The sequence below is a fragment of the Filicampus tigris genome, chromosome 4 (genome assembly GCF_054856515.1).
Source record: "Filicampus tigris isolate MCC_2025a chromosome 4, RoL_Ftig_1.0, whole genome shotgun sequence".
Taxonomy (NCBI): domain Eukaryota; kingdom Metazoa; phylum Chordata; class Actinopteri; order Syngnathiformes; family Syngnathidae; genus Filicampus; species Filicampus tigris.
In genome coordinates, this window is record NC_141220.1 from 7,377,796 (window position 1) to 7,393,775 (window position 15,980).

Consider the following 15,980-nt stretch of genomic DNA (forward strand, 5'->3'; position numbering starts at 1 on the left):
GTGTGTGTGTGTGTGTGTGTGCGCATGCGGGGGTGCGTCTGCGTGTGTCTGTGTGTGTATGTGGATGTAATCAGTCAGCTTAGCTCCTCATCTCAGTAAACACCATTAGCCCGGAAGGCCAAGCCAGCCAATCAGAGCCTTGTACAGCCCTCCGAGTGACCAATAGCAGCAAGGTACAGAGTCTCTCGTGACACGCTGACCTGCTGCACATCGATGTGCGTTGCTATGGAAACCCAATGTACTGTATAGAGGAGCTCTGTGGAAATGCAGTGGGATGCGGGAGGAAAGGGAAAGGTGGGAGGAGAACAAACGTAGGAGAGGAGTAAAAAGCCAAACAGCAACAAGATGAGAGGAGAGGAGAGCTGTTTCATATCAGATGTAGTGGAGGGGAGAGTGGATCTGCCAGATGATACACGACAGAGAAAGATTGCTGGATTTATGCACAGTCAATGAGATACTACACTCGTATAGAATATATCAGGAGTGATACGATGGCAGACCTTAAAAGCGCAGGGGAAACTAACACCTGCAATGTGAGACACACGAGTGGAATTGATTGAACGTTTCAGCCACAATTGTAAATAGAAATAACAGCCGTGAAAATGCATTTGTTTACAAGGTGAGTTGACCGAGATGAAGATTGATAATGAATGTTTCACATATTGAACGGGAAATAAAGTATAAATAGTTGAGAAAAAATAACCACCACACATCAATGCATTGTCACAGCTTGGAAAATCACATTAAAATATTTTTTTCCTGTGAAACTGATATGAAACGTTTTATTCCAGAAATTACATGAGAAACTCAGACTCACAGTTCGGGTACAAAATTTTGCTGTGGTTAACTTTATTTTACGTGTGTTTCAGTTATGCACGTTTGCAAAAATGAGATATGTGATACTGATATGTGACTCATCTTTGCATTGGTTCATAATATTAAGACTGAGTGTTTTTATTTTTATCTTAATATTACTAAGGTTGCCTCATTTTTACACGTGTATGATCTTCAATAATGTTTAAATTTTACTTGAAAATTGCCAGTGCCGTTAAAAAGTGTTGAGTGGGACGTCAACCACCATTTTAGAACAGATTGCCATCCGCATTCCACTGAAATCCACAGTTTCACACATTTCTGCTATGCAATGACTAAGGCTAGGTTCATACCGCAGGTCTTAATGCTAAATTTTTTGTGTAAGTGTTCATATTACATTATAAATGCGACTTCTGCCTTGTCTGCTGTATAAACACATGCGTCGTCAAAGTGGCCCGCATGCGCAGAAGGAGAGAGACGACGTCACTCTGACGTTGTGTTTGTGGAAGTGGTCCAGCGTGTCGGGGCTTTTATACAGTGAAGCGATTAGGTAGGAAGTAGAAATACAGTAATTGGGGAAAATCACGAGGCAACGCTTTAATATCTCATTTCATGGAGACATCACTAACGATGACGTCACGTCATAACCGTGTGTAAAAAAATGAATCGATCCGAGCCGTGGCTGAATTACTACGATCGCCATAAATGTGCACTTCATGCTTCATGTTCCAGGTGGGATTAAATTAAGGTCAAATATAAAGTCAATAGTGTTACTCAAAACAACTTTGCAGGTTCGATCCTCTGCTGCCAGCACTTTCCCTCTGCCTGCGCCGAGCGCATTTTGGGCTCCAGATGACGGCAATGTCGGATATATGCGACCTGGCCGTTCAGACACATTGGAAAAGATCGGATACGTATCCGATCTAGGACCACATATTAAAGCGACCCAGGTCGCATTTTAAAAAATCGGAATTGAGCCGTTCGGACTGTCTTAAAAAATCAGATACAGATCGCATATGGGCAAAGAAATCCGATCTGGGTCGCATTTGCCAGTGGTGTGAACCTAGCCTGAAACTCCTGTGATACAACAGCTGTACAATAGCTCGATGAAATCAAGCGATTATCTCCCATCTCCTGGATTCATGGACATGATCACAAACTAAAGACGCAAGCATGCACAAAATACTGCACATAATAGTTATTCACCCATCCATTTTCTATAGCTTGAACGGGAAGCTGGCCATTGGAGGGCAAATAGGAACAAACTACCCTCCACACTCACATACAATTATAGAGATTTAAAGTCTTTAATTAACTTAACCTGCATGGTTTGGGGAATATGGAAGCAAGCCAGAAAGAGCCTGAGCCGACATCTGAACCCACTTATGTCTAGACCTCTCCACTACTTATGTAAATGTCATTTGACTGTTGGTTCACGGCAGGTGTCAATAAAAGGGACAGTAATGTCTGCCCGTTACTGTCTTCAGGTAATATATTTTGTTCCTGGAGTTCGTTTTGTCATGTGAACACCTTCTGATAATACTTATTATCGTCAGATTTTGTGGACAGTCCGAAACATTTCATGTAGGGGTGTGCACCTCTCCGATAGAAGATATAAAGTAGAACGATTCCGTTTGATTCGATTCACTCGCATCTTTTAAATCAAAACTCATTTTCTGTTTCAAATCCTTTTTTATTTTGCTACACCCATATTTTCATGTCGTGTGCTTTCATGTAGACATACCTGTCAACTTATACGTTTTCCCCGTATTTTCTACGTTTTTTGATCATTTTAAATGCGTACGCCATATAACAATTTTTGTACGGGGAAAAACAAAAAACTTTTCGGCTCTAATCCGGAGCGTCCGTTAGCGATTCGGACTGCAAACTTCGGTCGACTTTCACAAGCAAGAAACGAAAGAGTCAAACATCACACGTTCAGTCCAGAGATTATAATTATTTTCAATTATTGCTATTGGCGCAAGGTAGAGCGCTTGTCTAATGCGGTTTTGGCAAAGCAGTCAGCCAAATCCCCAAACAGGCGCAATAAGGCTTGCGCCTGCAAAAAAATTGCTACAATGTCCGCATTCGCCACCTACGAAACTATAACCCTAAAAGTTGAAATGCATTACAGTGATTCAAACATCCTCAGCCTTTGCATGACTTTGGTCATTCCTCATCATATTCACAAGCTCCCTCGTCCTGATTAAAAAGTTCTTCTGATGACGATGATCATCCAGACAGGCCTCTTTATGTCATGTGTTCATCTAAGTGATTCATGCAGTTGTACAGCTGTCCATCCCGCTATCCTTTACATTGTCTCTTCTGGCCCATCTGTCTGGCTGAATGTCAAGCCATCTCTGTCCTGATGAAACCCTTCAAACTAATCTAGTCTCCGGATATCACCACATCGTCCGTAATGGATTGTGCATGTGTTTGTGTGTAGTCCTGAACCGTATTGTCCTAGAACATCCTGCTGTTCATAGTAGACTTATGTAAGTAGACTGCATGCATATTCGCGTCAGCGCTTTTGCCCAGGTTACAAACACACCACCATGTTTATGTGTCTTTGCAATCACAACATCTCTGTGAACAAAAATGCACACAGTCACTGACAGTGAGCACATTTCCTCAAAGGAATTTGATGACACTGATGACGTCATGTATGATGTCACACCCAGATACACAATCTGGGGTAAAAGGCGGTCTGGTCTCCAAGTGCCCATTTCACAGCGGCCAACTTTACATCATCCACAAGTGGAGATCTTCTTGCAGTTCCTTTCAAATGTACTTTGTGTACGCTGATCACCTACATCTACATGCCATGTATAATGCGCAGCTCTCGCTGTCCTGAATTTAAAGAAGATGAGCGAGCCCCTTCCACTGAATGGCAAACAAGTCGGCTGTGGTCCCTCCCTCACTGGCGTTAACACCCCCTTCTACCTGTGCTAGTCTAGGATAATACTAAAAGAAAGAAAACTCCATCCATACACACAGTTTTACTGTGCTTTGTACTAGACTTGCGTAGGGCATGAAAATAAGGTCCCTCATGTGCTCTAGAGCAACACGATGATTGCGTTTTTTTTTTTTAACTCCACACTTCTAACGCTTCACCGTGCACCTGTTTGTGGACCTTCAGATTGCACAGGAATTATAACCTCTTCTTTTTTTTAACTTGTATAAACACTGTGATTCATATTTTATATATTCAATATTATTAGTAGTTCTACCTGGTTTGCCTTATCTTGTTTTCATTGTAAAGACTACAGAACAGTGAATTTCCCCTATTTCCCCTAGCTAGCTAGGTAGCTAGCTAGCTATCGATGTAGCACTATCAAACGATATCAAGCTATCTACAGTATCACACCAGAGGTTCCCACACTTTATCAGCATGCAAGCTACTTATAAAGAACCAAGTCTAGCTACTTATTAATTAATTAATTTATTTATTTTAAAATATACGTAGAATTCTTTATACATGCAATATTATATCGGTGTACCTTGCATAAATGCATGAGCCCATATTGCACAATGCAACTAGTGTACATTTTTTGTCCTTACTTTACTCCGATGATTTGTGCTGAATGGATTCAGCCAGAGTTGGAGTCCAAACAGGAGCTGCTGATAACCAGCCGCAAGCACATTTTGCAATGAACATCATTCATGTTGGAACTGCACTTGATGCACTTGACATTAATGTTTATCAATGGTCCAAAATGCCGCCCCACATTTCCCTCCTTCAGCTGGCGAGCAAGCGCCTGGGGCGGACCAACCGGCGCGAGACACAGATCAGCCGGCCGGCCCGGTTCCCCAGCACCACTACTACCACCACATCAACCGGCAGCTGTGACACGCCACCCGGGGGGCCTCCAGCCCCATGCTGGTGTTCGGGTGGACAACCCCTCCATCCCACGGTTCATTCTCCGGCGTCGGGGGAAAAAGCCAGTGGTGGGCACCTCAGTCCCTGAGTCTTCATTTCGTCATTATTTCAGGCTGGCCCAGGTCGTCCGTCGGCGGCTGCGACGATGCGACGTGGGCTGACGTGCCCATCACAGCTGCGAGCGCGGGCCCACCTGCTCCGCAGCGAGTCCAAGATGGCCCACTGACCGCCCCGCCCCCGACCCCTCCAAAAAAAATTCCTCCTTTTGCTATGCATGGAAATACTTGGTTTACTTGGTCCACTAATCATTTTTAGACTTTATTATTAAGTTTAGTATAGAATGCAAAGTGCTAGCTTTGCCACTTAGCACCCTTGTATGCGCATGCGCGGTGAGGCATTCAACAGGCGTGTGACTGGCTCCTCTGAATGTCAATCAAGTGACAAATTTCCCAATGATAGGCAGGAGTCTACTTTTTTGATTCATTCACTGCTGTTGACAGGCAGATATATCAATAGCATTAAACTGGAGGCCTGGCAGTTATTGAGTTAATGCCATGCGATCAACACCCCTTTCATGAGATACTGGTCATTTGCGTTTGACGTAATGGGGCCCCGATCGACACGATCAAAGTCATTGCTAGTTGGGTATTTTGTAATCATAAAATGTATAAACAATGGATCTCACTTTGTATCAGTAATTGTCGCTCTCCAACAGCCCCAAACGTCCTGAATAGCACTTTTTAAGTTACCATGAACATTTTAGCATCAGTGCAGTGGAGGAGCCTGGGGTTACCATGCAAACTCGTTGTCAACTTGTCAACCTGGATGGCTGTACGGTCATGTTAAATAGAATAGGAATAGTCATTATTTTCATTAAAGGGGAGGAAAAACATTCCACAAATGTTCTGTTCGTCATTGATGTAACAAATTAAGGCCTACATTCTGTTTATGTTATAAATAACTTTACTTTCTTGAGACTTTCATTTTGAAGCTTTGTTTTGTTGTTTTTGCCCTCTGTCCTGTATCATTTTCACCCCTTACACTTCTCTGACCTGACCTGAATGCATCGAAATCCACAACGTGCCCTCATACCATACGAAGAACAAAAAGGGTAGAGTGTATTTAAGCAACACAAACAGGTACTTTTTCCCTTTAGGTTTTTGAAAGGGAATTTACGCACAGACTACAGTATTGTTCACACCAATGTGCGAAATTGCATGTAATATGCATTTCTGGCCTGGAGCAACCCAAACCCTGTGAATACCATCTGTGAGGTTTATGGGAGAAACTGATTGTGGCATATCCTTACAGCTTGGAGTTGGCATGTTCTCCTGGTCCTTTGGCTTCCTCACACACTCCAAAAACATGAATGTAAGGTTAAATGAAAATTCTTAATTGCTATAGGCGTGATTGTCTACAAAGCGCCCTGTGATTGCCCGGCAAACAGTCCACGGTGTATCCCAAGTCAGCCCAAAGTCAGGTGGGACAAGCTCCAATTTACCAGTGACCCTAATTTAGGACCAGTGCATAAAAAAACTAATAAAAGTTGAAGTATGCAACCAGTTGGACTCTGATGGACACATTAGCATTGTACACTTTGCTGAAGAGGTCTAGAGCCACAAATCCAACAGCAGTATTGTGGTCTACCATTGTTTTGGTTGTGATGTACTTGACTACCCAGAGCATATAACACGCATGTGCATGTGTTCAGCATTTTCCCACAAAGTATCATGGTGCCGTGCTGGGAAAAAAAAATTACAGTTTGAAACCGATGTTGAAATGTTTGCGTTTTCAGCCTGTTGTGTAAAGTTGCAGGCCAAATGTCAGTGCTTTTATCTCCTTTGAGTTACTTCACCCCTCTTCCCGAGTTATAAATGATATATTCCTGTAAACCAAGTGGTAGTAGTAGTGTCAGCATCTGCAATTTTTGTCACTGTTTTCTTTTTTTTTTAAAGTTCAGCCCTGGCAACTTTCAGCGCTCTTCTGGGTGCTATTACATTTTGTTTCTGTGTTAGTTTGTATTGACCATTTAAAAAGTCCCTATCACTATCAAGCTATTACTTTCAAACCTCTACTTTGAGACCTTTGAAACATTTGTCTTATCGGGCTCCAAAGCAATGCTGTGATTGGTTACCTTAACAAATGGCGTAAAAGGGCTCTGTGTCGAGAACAATGAGAAAATGAGTACCGTCGGACGAGACGATATGTCACTTCTGAATGTCTGTGTGTGAGCGCTCGCAGGGCAGGATGACCCAATAAGACCTCTTGATGACCTCGTACCATTGTACATTTCTAAACTCTCCGTCACCCGCAGTCAATCCTTTTTCAGTCACACAGTTTTCTGAATCCCCTTTTGCCCTTTGCCAGGCATTCATTTCTCTAAATGTGTTTCCCTTCACACCCAAAGCAATCCAAAAACGTTCCCCATCTTACCTCCGTCAGAGTACGTCTCAGTGCCGTATCCGTCTTGCAGCCCATTGTTCCACGTCCCCTCGTACTTGCCGCTCATCCCGGTGCTCTCCCGAAGGCCGTAGCGTCCCTTAAAGCCGTGCGTCCATTCCCCCTTGTAGACCCACCTACCCTTGTTCTCCACACCCACGCCGTGTCTCTTGCCCTGCGCCCACGTGCCCTGGTAAGTGTTCCCGCTGGGCCAAGTGTAGACTCCGAGCAGCTCGAAGCCGTGGGCCCACGACCCGCAGTACTCGCCCTGGCCCTTGGGTCCCGTGCATATCCCGTGGCCGTGCGCCTTGCCCTCCTCCCACCCACCGCAGTATGACCCCCCATCGTCAAAGTTGAATCTGCCTCCAGTGGACATGCATGAAACAGGTCTCGGCAATTCACCTGAAGCCTCGGCAAAAAGAAAAAGAAAAGAAAAAGAAAAGAGTGGGAGTAGAAAGGAGGACAGGTTGGTGCTAGAGGGATCAGTCCATGGAGCTGAGGTTTGAGGTGGAGGTCACATGAGGAGATGAAGAAGAGGGAGGAGTGAGTGGGAGGGAGAGAACTCCCACTCAGTTCAACGCAGGCCGCTGTGCTCAGACGCAGTAAGCTTTACAAACCCAGGAAGAAGAAACAAGGTGGTCCTGCACGGCGCCGTCGGGGATCTCCTGGCAGGTAGTTCACACCATCCTCCCGCTGGCTTCTTTGGAGCACCGACTCACAACTTGCTGGCTCCTGAGAGATGTGAGAAAGGAGGACGGCGGTCCCATCGCTGCCTCTCAGCTGGAGATGAAACCGTGAGAAAGCTCCAGCGGTCCGCCATGGGCCTTCCTACGCGGTCCACAGCACTCACTCGCCTCTTTCCTGCTTCCAGCCGCCTCCTATGTGACTATGCTGCCTCCTCCTCTTCCTCCTCCTTCTCCTCCTCCCCTGTGGCGCGTGGAGCACAGAAGTCTCCCCAATGGCAACTCATCAAACATCCACGCTTAGGCTTCTACAATCAGGACCGAGGCCCCGACTGCACGGGCATGTGACATGCTGTCGGATCGATCGAAAAAGCACTTCCTTCCCCGGACATTGATGTTTGTCTTCAGCTCCGCGCTTGGTGATCAGGCATCGCATCGTTACATCACACAACTAAGTCAATCTGTAGCTCACTTTTGGCTTCGCACTCACACACACACACACACACACACACACACACACGTCGAGGCGGGGAGCAAACGCGTACTTAGAAAGGCTGGGGGGGAAAGCAGGGACGAATATGAATTCAAACTGTCCATAGAGTGCCAGCAAGCAGCAATGCAGTCTCCCCCTCACACACACGCACACAATGAAAATAAATAAGTGAATAGATGAATATCTCCGCCCGTGTTCGTCCTGCAGCTTGTCTCAGCCTGTCCGCAGGTCTTTAATCCACTGCGTCCATAAGTGGTTTATCCTCTGCGTGGGTTGCCTTCAGCTCGATGAGATAATATCCATTTATATCATCTTGTTTTGCTGTCTTCCATGCTCTTCAGCATCTCCTACTCATCTCCACGCTTCCCTGTGGAGGAGCGGCTGACGCATAACCTGCTTGTCTTGCTCCCACAATTTCTTCTTATCCTCTCTCTCTCTCTCTCTCTCGCTCTCTCTCTCGCTCTCTCTCTCTCGCTCTCTCTCCCCTAGAAAATCTGCTCATTACAGAGGACTGTTCCAATGCGGGCAGCCAACCCCACTCTCTCCCTCCTCCTCCTGCTTAGAGAAACACGCTCCACCTTTTAAAGAGACACACGCTCTCACTCAAATCCTCACGCACTTGTAGCTTTTCAACGCTTTTCATTCTGTGCCACACCTCAAATGTGCTTTCCATGATTCTTGCACTACAATCATCAACTACAATCTTTTGTGTGTTCAAAGACACTTGATGTAAAATTCACAAACGAAAAAACAGGCAAGCAGTTGGTGTGTCTAGAGTGACATCGCCAACTACTGCCCTGGTGTGCAAGCCAACCCAGAATATGTTCTATGCTTGTTGAAACAAGGCATTCTGATAAACATTGCGTTTGTGGAATAAGAGTTAATCCACCTGTTTTTAGCAATCTAAGGGGGCGGCCATTTTCTCACTTCTGTCGATTGAAAATTACATCGCGAAGGTAACGACCAATCACAGCTCACTTGGTTTCTGAAGCTGAGCCATGATTGATCGATATCTGAGCCCTGAGCATCTGTGATGTCATTTTCAGTCAACAGAAGTGAAAAAATGGCAGCCCTGACATGGCTAAAAACGGGTGGATTTTGCTGCTTAACTCATATTCCACAAATGCAGTATTAATCGGAATGGCCTGTTTCAAATAGTGGGCCTGCTTACAATATAGTCTTAGAAAATAATAAGTTTGGGTTGATGTCCCCTTTAAATCGTTGGAGTCATTTTTTTTGTAGTGATTTGTGAGGTTGAATGGAGAGCAAAAGGGGATATGCAGCATGGTAAAATTTAGTGGTTAGCCCTCTGCAGGTACTCCGGCTTCCTCCCACTTTCCCCAAAACATGCACGATAGATTAATTAAAGACTATAAATTGCTTGTGGTTATTTGTCTATATATGCCATGCGATTGGCTTGTGACCAGTCCAGGGTACACCCCGTCTCTCGTCAAAAGTAAGCAAAGGGAATTAAGGGATAGGTCCCCGCTCAAACACAATCCTCACACTATGAGGTTAAGCGGTGTAGCAAATTGATTTATGGATGGATGTTTGTCTATATGTGCCCTGTGGTTCCAGGATATTTACCAGTGCAGGTCATCACTCAGCACTTCTGCAAATAGATTCTCTACATAAAATGGAAAGCGTGCGTGCTTCAAGCTGTTTATTTGCCACTCCCGCCCGGTTAAGGTTGAGTGTCAAACTGACATAAAACAAAAGACGTTCAAACATTGTTTATTTAAACACCTAACTGCTCAACGAAACCAAACTGTATCATTTCGGTTAACAGAACTCTTCTACTAGCTTAATATTAACGAATAATACAAAATTAGCATACTGTAAGTGTAAGGTGTTCAAACATCCATCCATCCATTATCGATACCGCTTATCCTCACAAGGGGCGTGCTGGAGCCTATCCCAGCTGTCTTCGGGCAGTAGGCGGGGGACACCCTGAATTGGTTGCCAGCCAATCGCAGGGAGAGTTTTATAAATTCCTGAAAATGCTTTAATTGTTTTTTTGTTTTTTTGAGCTGTGTGTGACGGAGTGCAAAGTTACCGGTGTTTGTGAAATGGAGGAGTACATGTGTTTCAGTGTATAATAAAGGTGCCGAGACTGAGAGGTGCGTTACGTTTACAGTTCAGAGTCGAGGACAGTGACGGTACACGAAAAAGGTAACAGTGTGCAAAGCTCCCATGTATATGTTTCAGTGGCGTGCACAGACATGGATGACGGATGGGTACCAAAGCTGCTAATGGATGACGAATGAATGACCGGCAAACTTTAGTAAAATGCCCACCTCTGCAGGCAGATTGTTACAGTAGTCAAACAAACTTTCATCACATTTTGAAGTCAAAATCACATTTTGACTTAAAAATGTGATGAGCTGGGCATTTTACTAAAAATTCGAGCTCCGTTTATTGCCTATTGCTTACAGCAGGGGTACCCTTCTGCCATCTGTCTATCCACCTTTTTGTCCGGCTGGGAAAAATTGTAATCGCCTATAGGCCGGTCCGCCTATGATTTTAAACAGGCTTCCGTTTGTGTCAAACTACCACTCACTAACCCCCCTGGGTCTGAAGTATACCAAAATACAAACGATGCTAATATGCCCTTCAGTAACTATTATCTACCCAAGCCTTCCTTTTTCAACAGTCCTTCTGCCGTTGTCCTTGTCCTTCCGTGTCTCGGAGTGCTAAACCCATTCCGGGCCAGATTACGGTAATAAAATCACAGTGAGGTTAGGGATTAAGGTTAAAGATTCTAAACACGCGGGTGGAAAGACGTAAGACGTGTGGGTGGAGAGATGAATGGTGGCAGGGGGGCACAATAAGATCAGGACGAGCACCTTTAGGAACGCATGTGACGGCATAGATAAAAACATGACATCACACATGTTAAATCAATTAGGCTAGGTTCACACGGCAGGCAAATGCGACCCAGATCTGATTTTTTTGCCCATATGCGACCTGTATCTGATTTTTTTATGACAATCTGAACGGCTCAATTCTATTTTTTCAAATGCGACCTGGGTCGCTTTCATGTGTGGTCCTAGATCGGAGACGTATCCGATCTTTTTCAATGCGGCCGCGGTCTTTGACGTCATCCGGAGCCCAAAATGCGCTCGGCGCAGGCAGAGGGAAAGTGCTGGCAGCAGAGGATCGAATCTGCAAAGTTGTTTTGAGTAACACTGTTGACTTTATATTTTACTTTAATTGAATCCCACTTGAAACATGAAGCATAAAGTGGACATTTATGGCGTTCGTAGTGATTCAGCCATGGTCGATTCATTTTTTTTAAGCACTGTTGACGTGACGTCATCGTTAGTGATGTCTCCATGAAATGAGATATTAAAGCGCCACCTCGTGATTTTCCCCAATTACTGAGGTCGCATTTACAATGTAATATGAACACTTACACAAAAAAATCAGATTTTTTTTTTTAATGCGAATTGAGCATTAAGACCTGTGGTGTGAACTTAGCCTTAGAGTCAAGGGCCTCACTGACTACGTTTACATGAAGCCAATAAACCTTTTAAAACTCTCCTAATATACTACTCCTAATATGGTATGTTATGTTGATATGTTTTATGTTATTTTTAGTTATGCTTTTGATCATTATACATGTTTGAAAAAAAAAAATCATTCATTCATTCATTCACAAGACACTATGTACATTCATGTTGTTCCACTTATACTTAAGATATTTTTACGTGTGAACTCATTATTTTGGATCATGCTGAAAGTATAAAAAAAAAATTAAAAAAAGATTTATTATGGGATATATAATTAATCATCCTGAAGGGGGGGGGGCAGATATTTTACAGATCAAAAATTATTTATAATGTGTCGAGCGATAGAGGGAAGTACACAGAAGCCCCCAGAAAGTCTTTCCGTTGCCTGTGCAGTCATTGAGATTCTTCTTAAAAAGACGGCAGCTTATAGTCCTGCGGAATGATGAAAATGACTTTCCATCCCTGATTTGCAGATGCTGCACGTGCACAAAGGTTCAGGAGCAGAAGTCCCATTAACCAAGTAAAATAAACATTCAGGCAGTTATTTTGCAAATATTTATTTTCATTGTTCAGTGAAATAGTGCTCTTTTTTTCCACTGTATTTTTAAATTCATAAATTTTGTTTGCGAGATGAATAATTTAATTCCAGCTTTTTAATTCATTTGAAAGGGCGGCACGGTGGACGACTGGTTAACACGTCCGCCTCACAGTTCAGAGGTCGTGGGTTCGATCCCAGCTCCGGCCTATCTGTGTGGAGTTTGCATGTTCTCCCCATGCCTGCGTGGGTTTTCTCTGGGTCCCCCGGTTTCCTCCCACATTCCCAAAACATGCATGGTAGGTTGATTGGACACTCTAAATAGCCCCTAGGTGTGATTGTGATTGCAGATGTTTGTCTCTGTATGCCCAACAATTGGCTGGCAACCGATTCAGGGTGTCCCCCGCCTACTGCCCAAAGACAGCTGGGATAGGCTCCAGCACGCCCGCGACCCTTGTGAGGATAAGCGGTAACGATGACGGATATATATACACATATCTTCCTTTTACGTCAAAAAGTGTTCGCGGCTCTTCGTGTTTTCCATAGAAACCGGGTCGAAATGGCTCTTTGAGTGTAAAAGGTTGCCAACCTCTGGTCTAAACTGTACAGTCAAAAGTACAATTAAGGCTTGGATAGAGCAAACCGACGTCGGAGGTCGTGAAGTGTCGTGGCGTCTGAATGCTCTGTCTGATTGGTGTAGTGACCACCGTCATAGTGTCGTAACTCGACAATAAGCGTCTGGTGAGGGTTTCAGCATGTTGAATCGGTGTCGTGAGTCGTGAAATTTGGTCACTCTGATTGGCTGTTAGCTAGCAAATCAGCGCTCGGAGCGCCAACGGGAAGTGACAAATGTGGATAAACAGTGAGCACGCCTTCGCTGCCTTAATCTTCTTACAAGTACAAGAGCGAGGGTTGACAATGTAAGCATTTCACAATACCGTGTCAAGAACGTGATGGTTTACTTCGTGTGGGAGTTCATCGCGAGCGAAGAATATAGCTGAATGTATTGTTTATATTTTTATAAACCGCCCCTGACCAACGGCTTTCCGGTTGGATTTTTCTAACCATGAGAAATGGTGACTACCGCCGCTGATGGTATGGAAGGGTATTACATTTTATGCATGCGCAGAATTTACTTTAATGGTCAGCGTCGCTGTCTGTCGTTGTGGTGTATTTTTCCAGCGTGATGTGCCGACAGCCGGCCCCACGCCACAGGGGGTAAGCGTCTGTCACTGTTGGTCAACGTCGTTTTGGTCTTTCTAGGCCTTTACGCCAATTGGGTGATGGTGTCATTTACCGACTTCTAGTGACTTTTACGACAGCCAATTGGCCCTTTCAGACCGCGGGAACTAATGACCAATAAAATCAGACTTTGCAAAATGGTGTATTATATTGCAGTTGTTGCTAAATATGTACTGTTACTCATTGTACACTCATATGCCTATATAGGTTAAGCGGAAGAAGGACAGAGAGAACCTCTTCATGGATGTCTTAGAATGAATGGAGGAAAGAAGCCAGGCCAAGTTCATGGAGGAAATGGACACGCGCAGGCAGGAGCTCCACGTCCTCAAGGAGGCCAGAAGGCACGAGCTCCTGAGTTCAGAGGAGAGCACCAGACTGGAGCGAGCTCTTCGGGGGAGAGCAGAGTGCAAGACAGGGACTTCCAATTGGGCTTTCTAGCAGGGATTAGCAAATTGGTGGACAAAATTGGCCAGAACCAATCATTTATTTAATTTTTAAAATCACTCATTTGTTGTTGTTTTTTTAAACAAATAAAAACTTGCAAAGCACAATCTATTCTTTTTTTTTTATTTGGGAAAAACAGATCAATCCCTTACAATGGTATATTTAAGAACTTCATAATAGCTGCACGGGCATGGAGGGGTAGTAGATTACTCCCCTCCCCTACTGACTTTCATTATCAGTCCAATTTGAATAAACTACCTTGCCCACCTTGTCGCTCTGTGAGAACGCAAACTAGTGGTCCACACACAAGTTCTTACTACCAGGAACTCCTGTTCCCAGGAACTCAAAGTTCTTGGGCTGTTTGGTCTGAAAGGCGCTAATGTGTGCTAAAATGTCTGGAGTCACACATGTCTGTTACAATGAATAACGTGTTTAATGAACTGTTAAGTTCCCCTCAAGTGTTTCTTGTTATGTGGACCCACACGCTTACACAACACCAAGGGAGGTGCTGACATGTTGGATGTTCCAGAAGCTGTTAGCCCGTGAGCTAACCATCAGCTAGCGTGATAAACCGTTATCTTGCCCTGAAAGTGTCTTTGTTATGTGGACCCACGAGGTGAACCGGGGAAGATGGTGGCAAGTTTTTAGGCCGTTAGCTAGCTGCTGGCTCGCGGTCGGCGGCTGGGTCTTCCAATTTGCCAACGCCTCGCTCCGTGCGCCATGAGTGGGTCCACACAACAGACACTGCAGCCCAAACAAATAATACTTAAAGGAAGATGCATTTCTTAGCATACAGTAGCTACATGGCAAACTGCATTCTGTAGTGGCAGAAATTGATCAAGTAATTATTACTAAATAACTCACGTTTATCTATCTATATTGTGGGATGAGGGCCGACTCTAGTCAGGGGTCCAAGTGCGTCACTGGGCCCCATGTTAGCCATCCCGAAAAATTCCAAACAACGGATAAGTTTAATACAACTTTGAACATCAGTACTAAACTGTTTGGTCTTTTCACATTTTTTCCTTTTTCACATTTTTCTGCGCTTACTGTATCTTCAAACTTATATTAATGTAGTTTTTAGAAAAAAATTACAAAAATGACTCAACAGGATCTTTAAACATATCTGCAGGCACAGATGCTGAAATTGCAAGTAAATAACTCCACAAGGGTCAACATCATGCAGTGACAACTCAGATGTTAACTACAATAAAAACAATTGTAAAAATAATAATAAACGTCACACTGAGTTGAGGTCGCATGAGATTTTTTTGGAAGTTTTATTAAGGTAAAGGTTAAATGAATGCAATGCAATGAGTGCAATTTAATTTGTCTTCTATAGATAACTTTAGGTAATGATTAGGAATGTTAGACGAGACAAAAAAATAGGTCCCGATTTGCGTGTTTTTTTTATGTGGTTGGAAGAGATCTCGAGCAACGTTTGTGTGCGCGTGTAAAAAAAAAATGTTCTAAACTAATTTTCTTTCTCTCTTCCTTGCACAATTAACACACGTACGGAACATCTTTATCGAATACTACGTCCCCCTACGTCATCTTAATGCACCCTGAAAAAAATGTCTTTGGTTATTTATGGAACCTTTTTTGTACCAGAGTTAAAATTAAAAAGGGGGAAACGCAGAGAGACCAGGGGCTATGAAGGAGGGAGGCTGGAAGACAGCCTCATTCTCATCCATCTCTTCTCCTCCTCTATTATTCATCAGCCTCTTCTCATCCCTCATTCAGCATGCTGATGGAGAATAAAATAGGTCAGAGCGGGGTAGACTGGTGCTCAACCAGTGATTGATGTCTTCTCTGGCACGTCGCGCACTTTGTCCTCACCACCTTCTCCGCTCCGCATCTTTTGTTCCTCTTCTCCTTCTTCTTCCATCTTTCCGCTACTCGCTCCTCTCTCCCACTTTAACTTGATTCAGCTCACTAC

General features: G+C 44.0%; 1 protein-coding gene across 1 annotated transcript in view; it reads right to left on the reverse strand.

Moving 5' to 3' along the window:
- Positions 1-8,797, reverse strand: part of jph3b (junctophilin 3b) — a 65,213-nt gene extending 56,416 nt beyond the window's left edge. Inside the window, exon 1 of the mRNA XM_086028265.1 lies at positions 7,127-8,797. Within this exon, the coding sequence (XP_085884391.1) occupies positions 7,127-7,508 (382 nt within the window). The 5' untranslated portion in view covers positions 7,509-8,797. The remainder of the gene's footprint in view (positions 1-7,126) is intronic.
- Between the last annotated feature and the right edge of the window lie 7,183 nt (positions 8,798-15,980).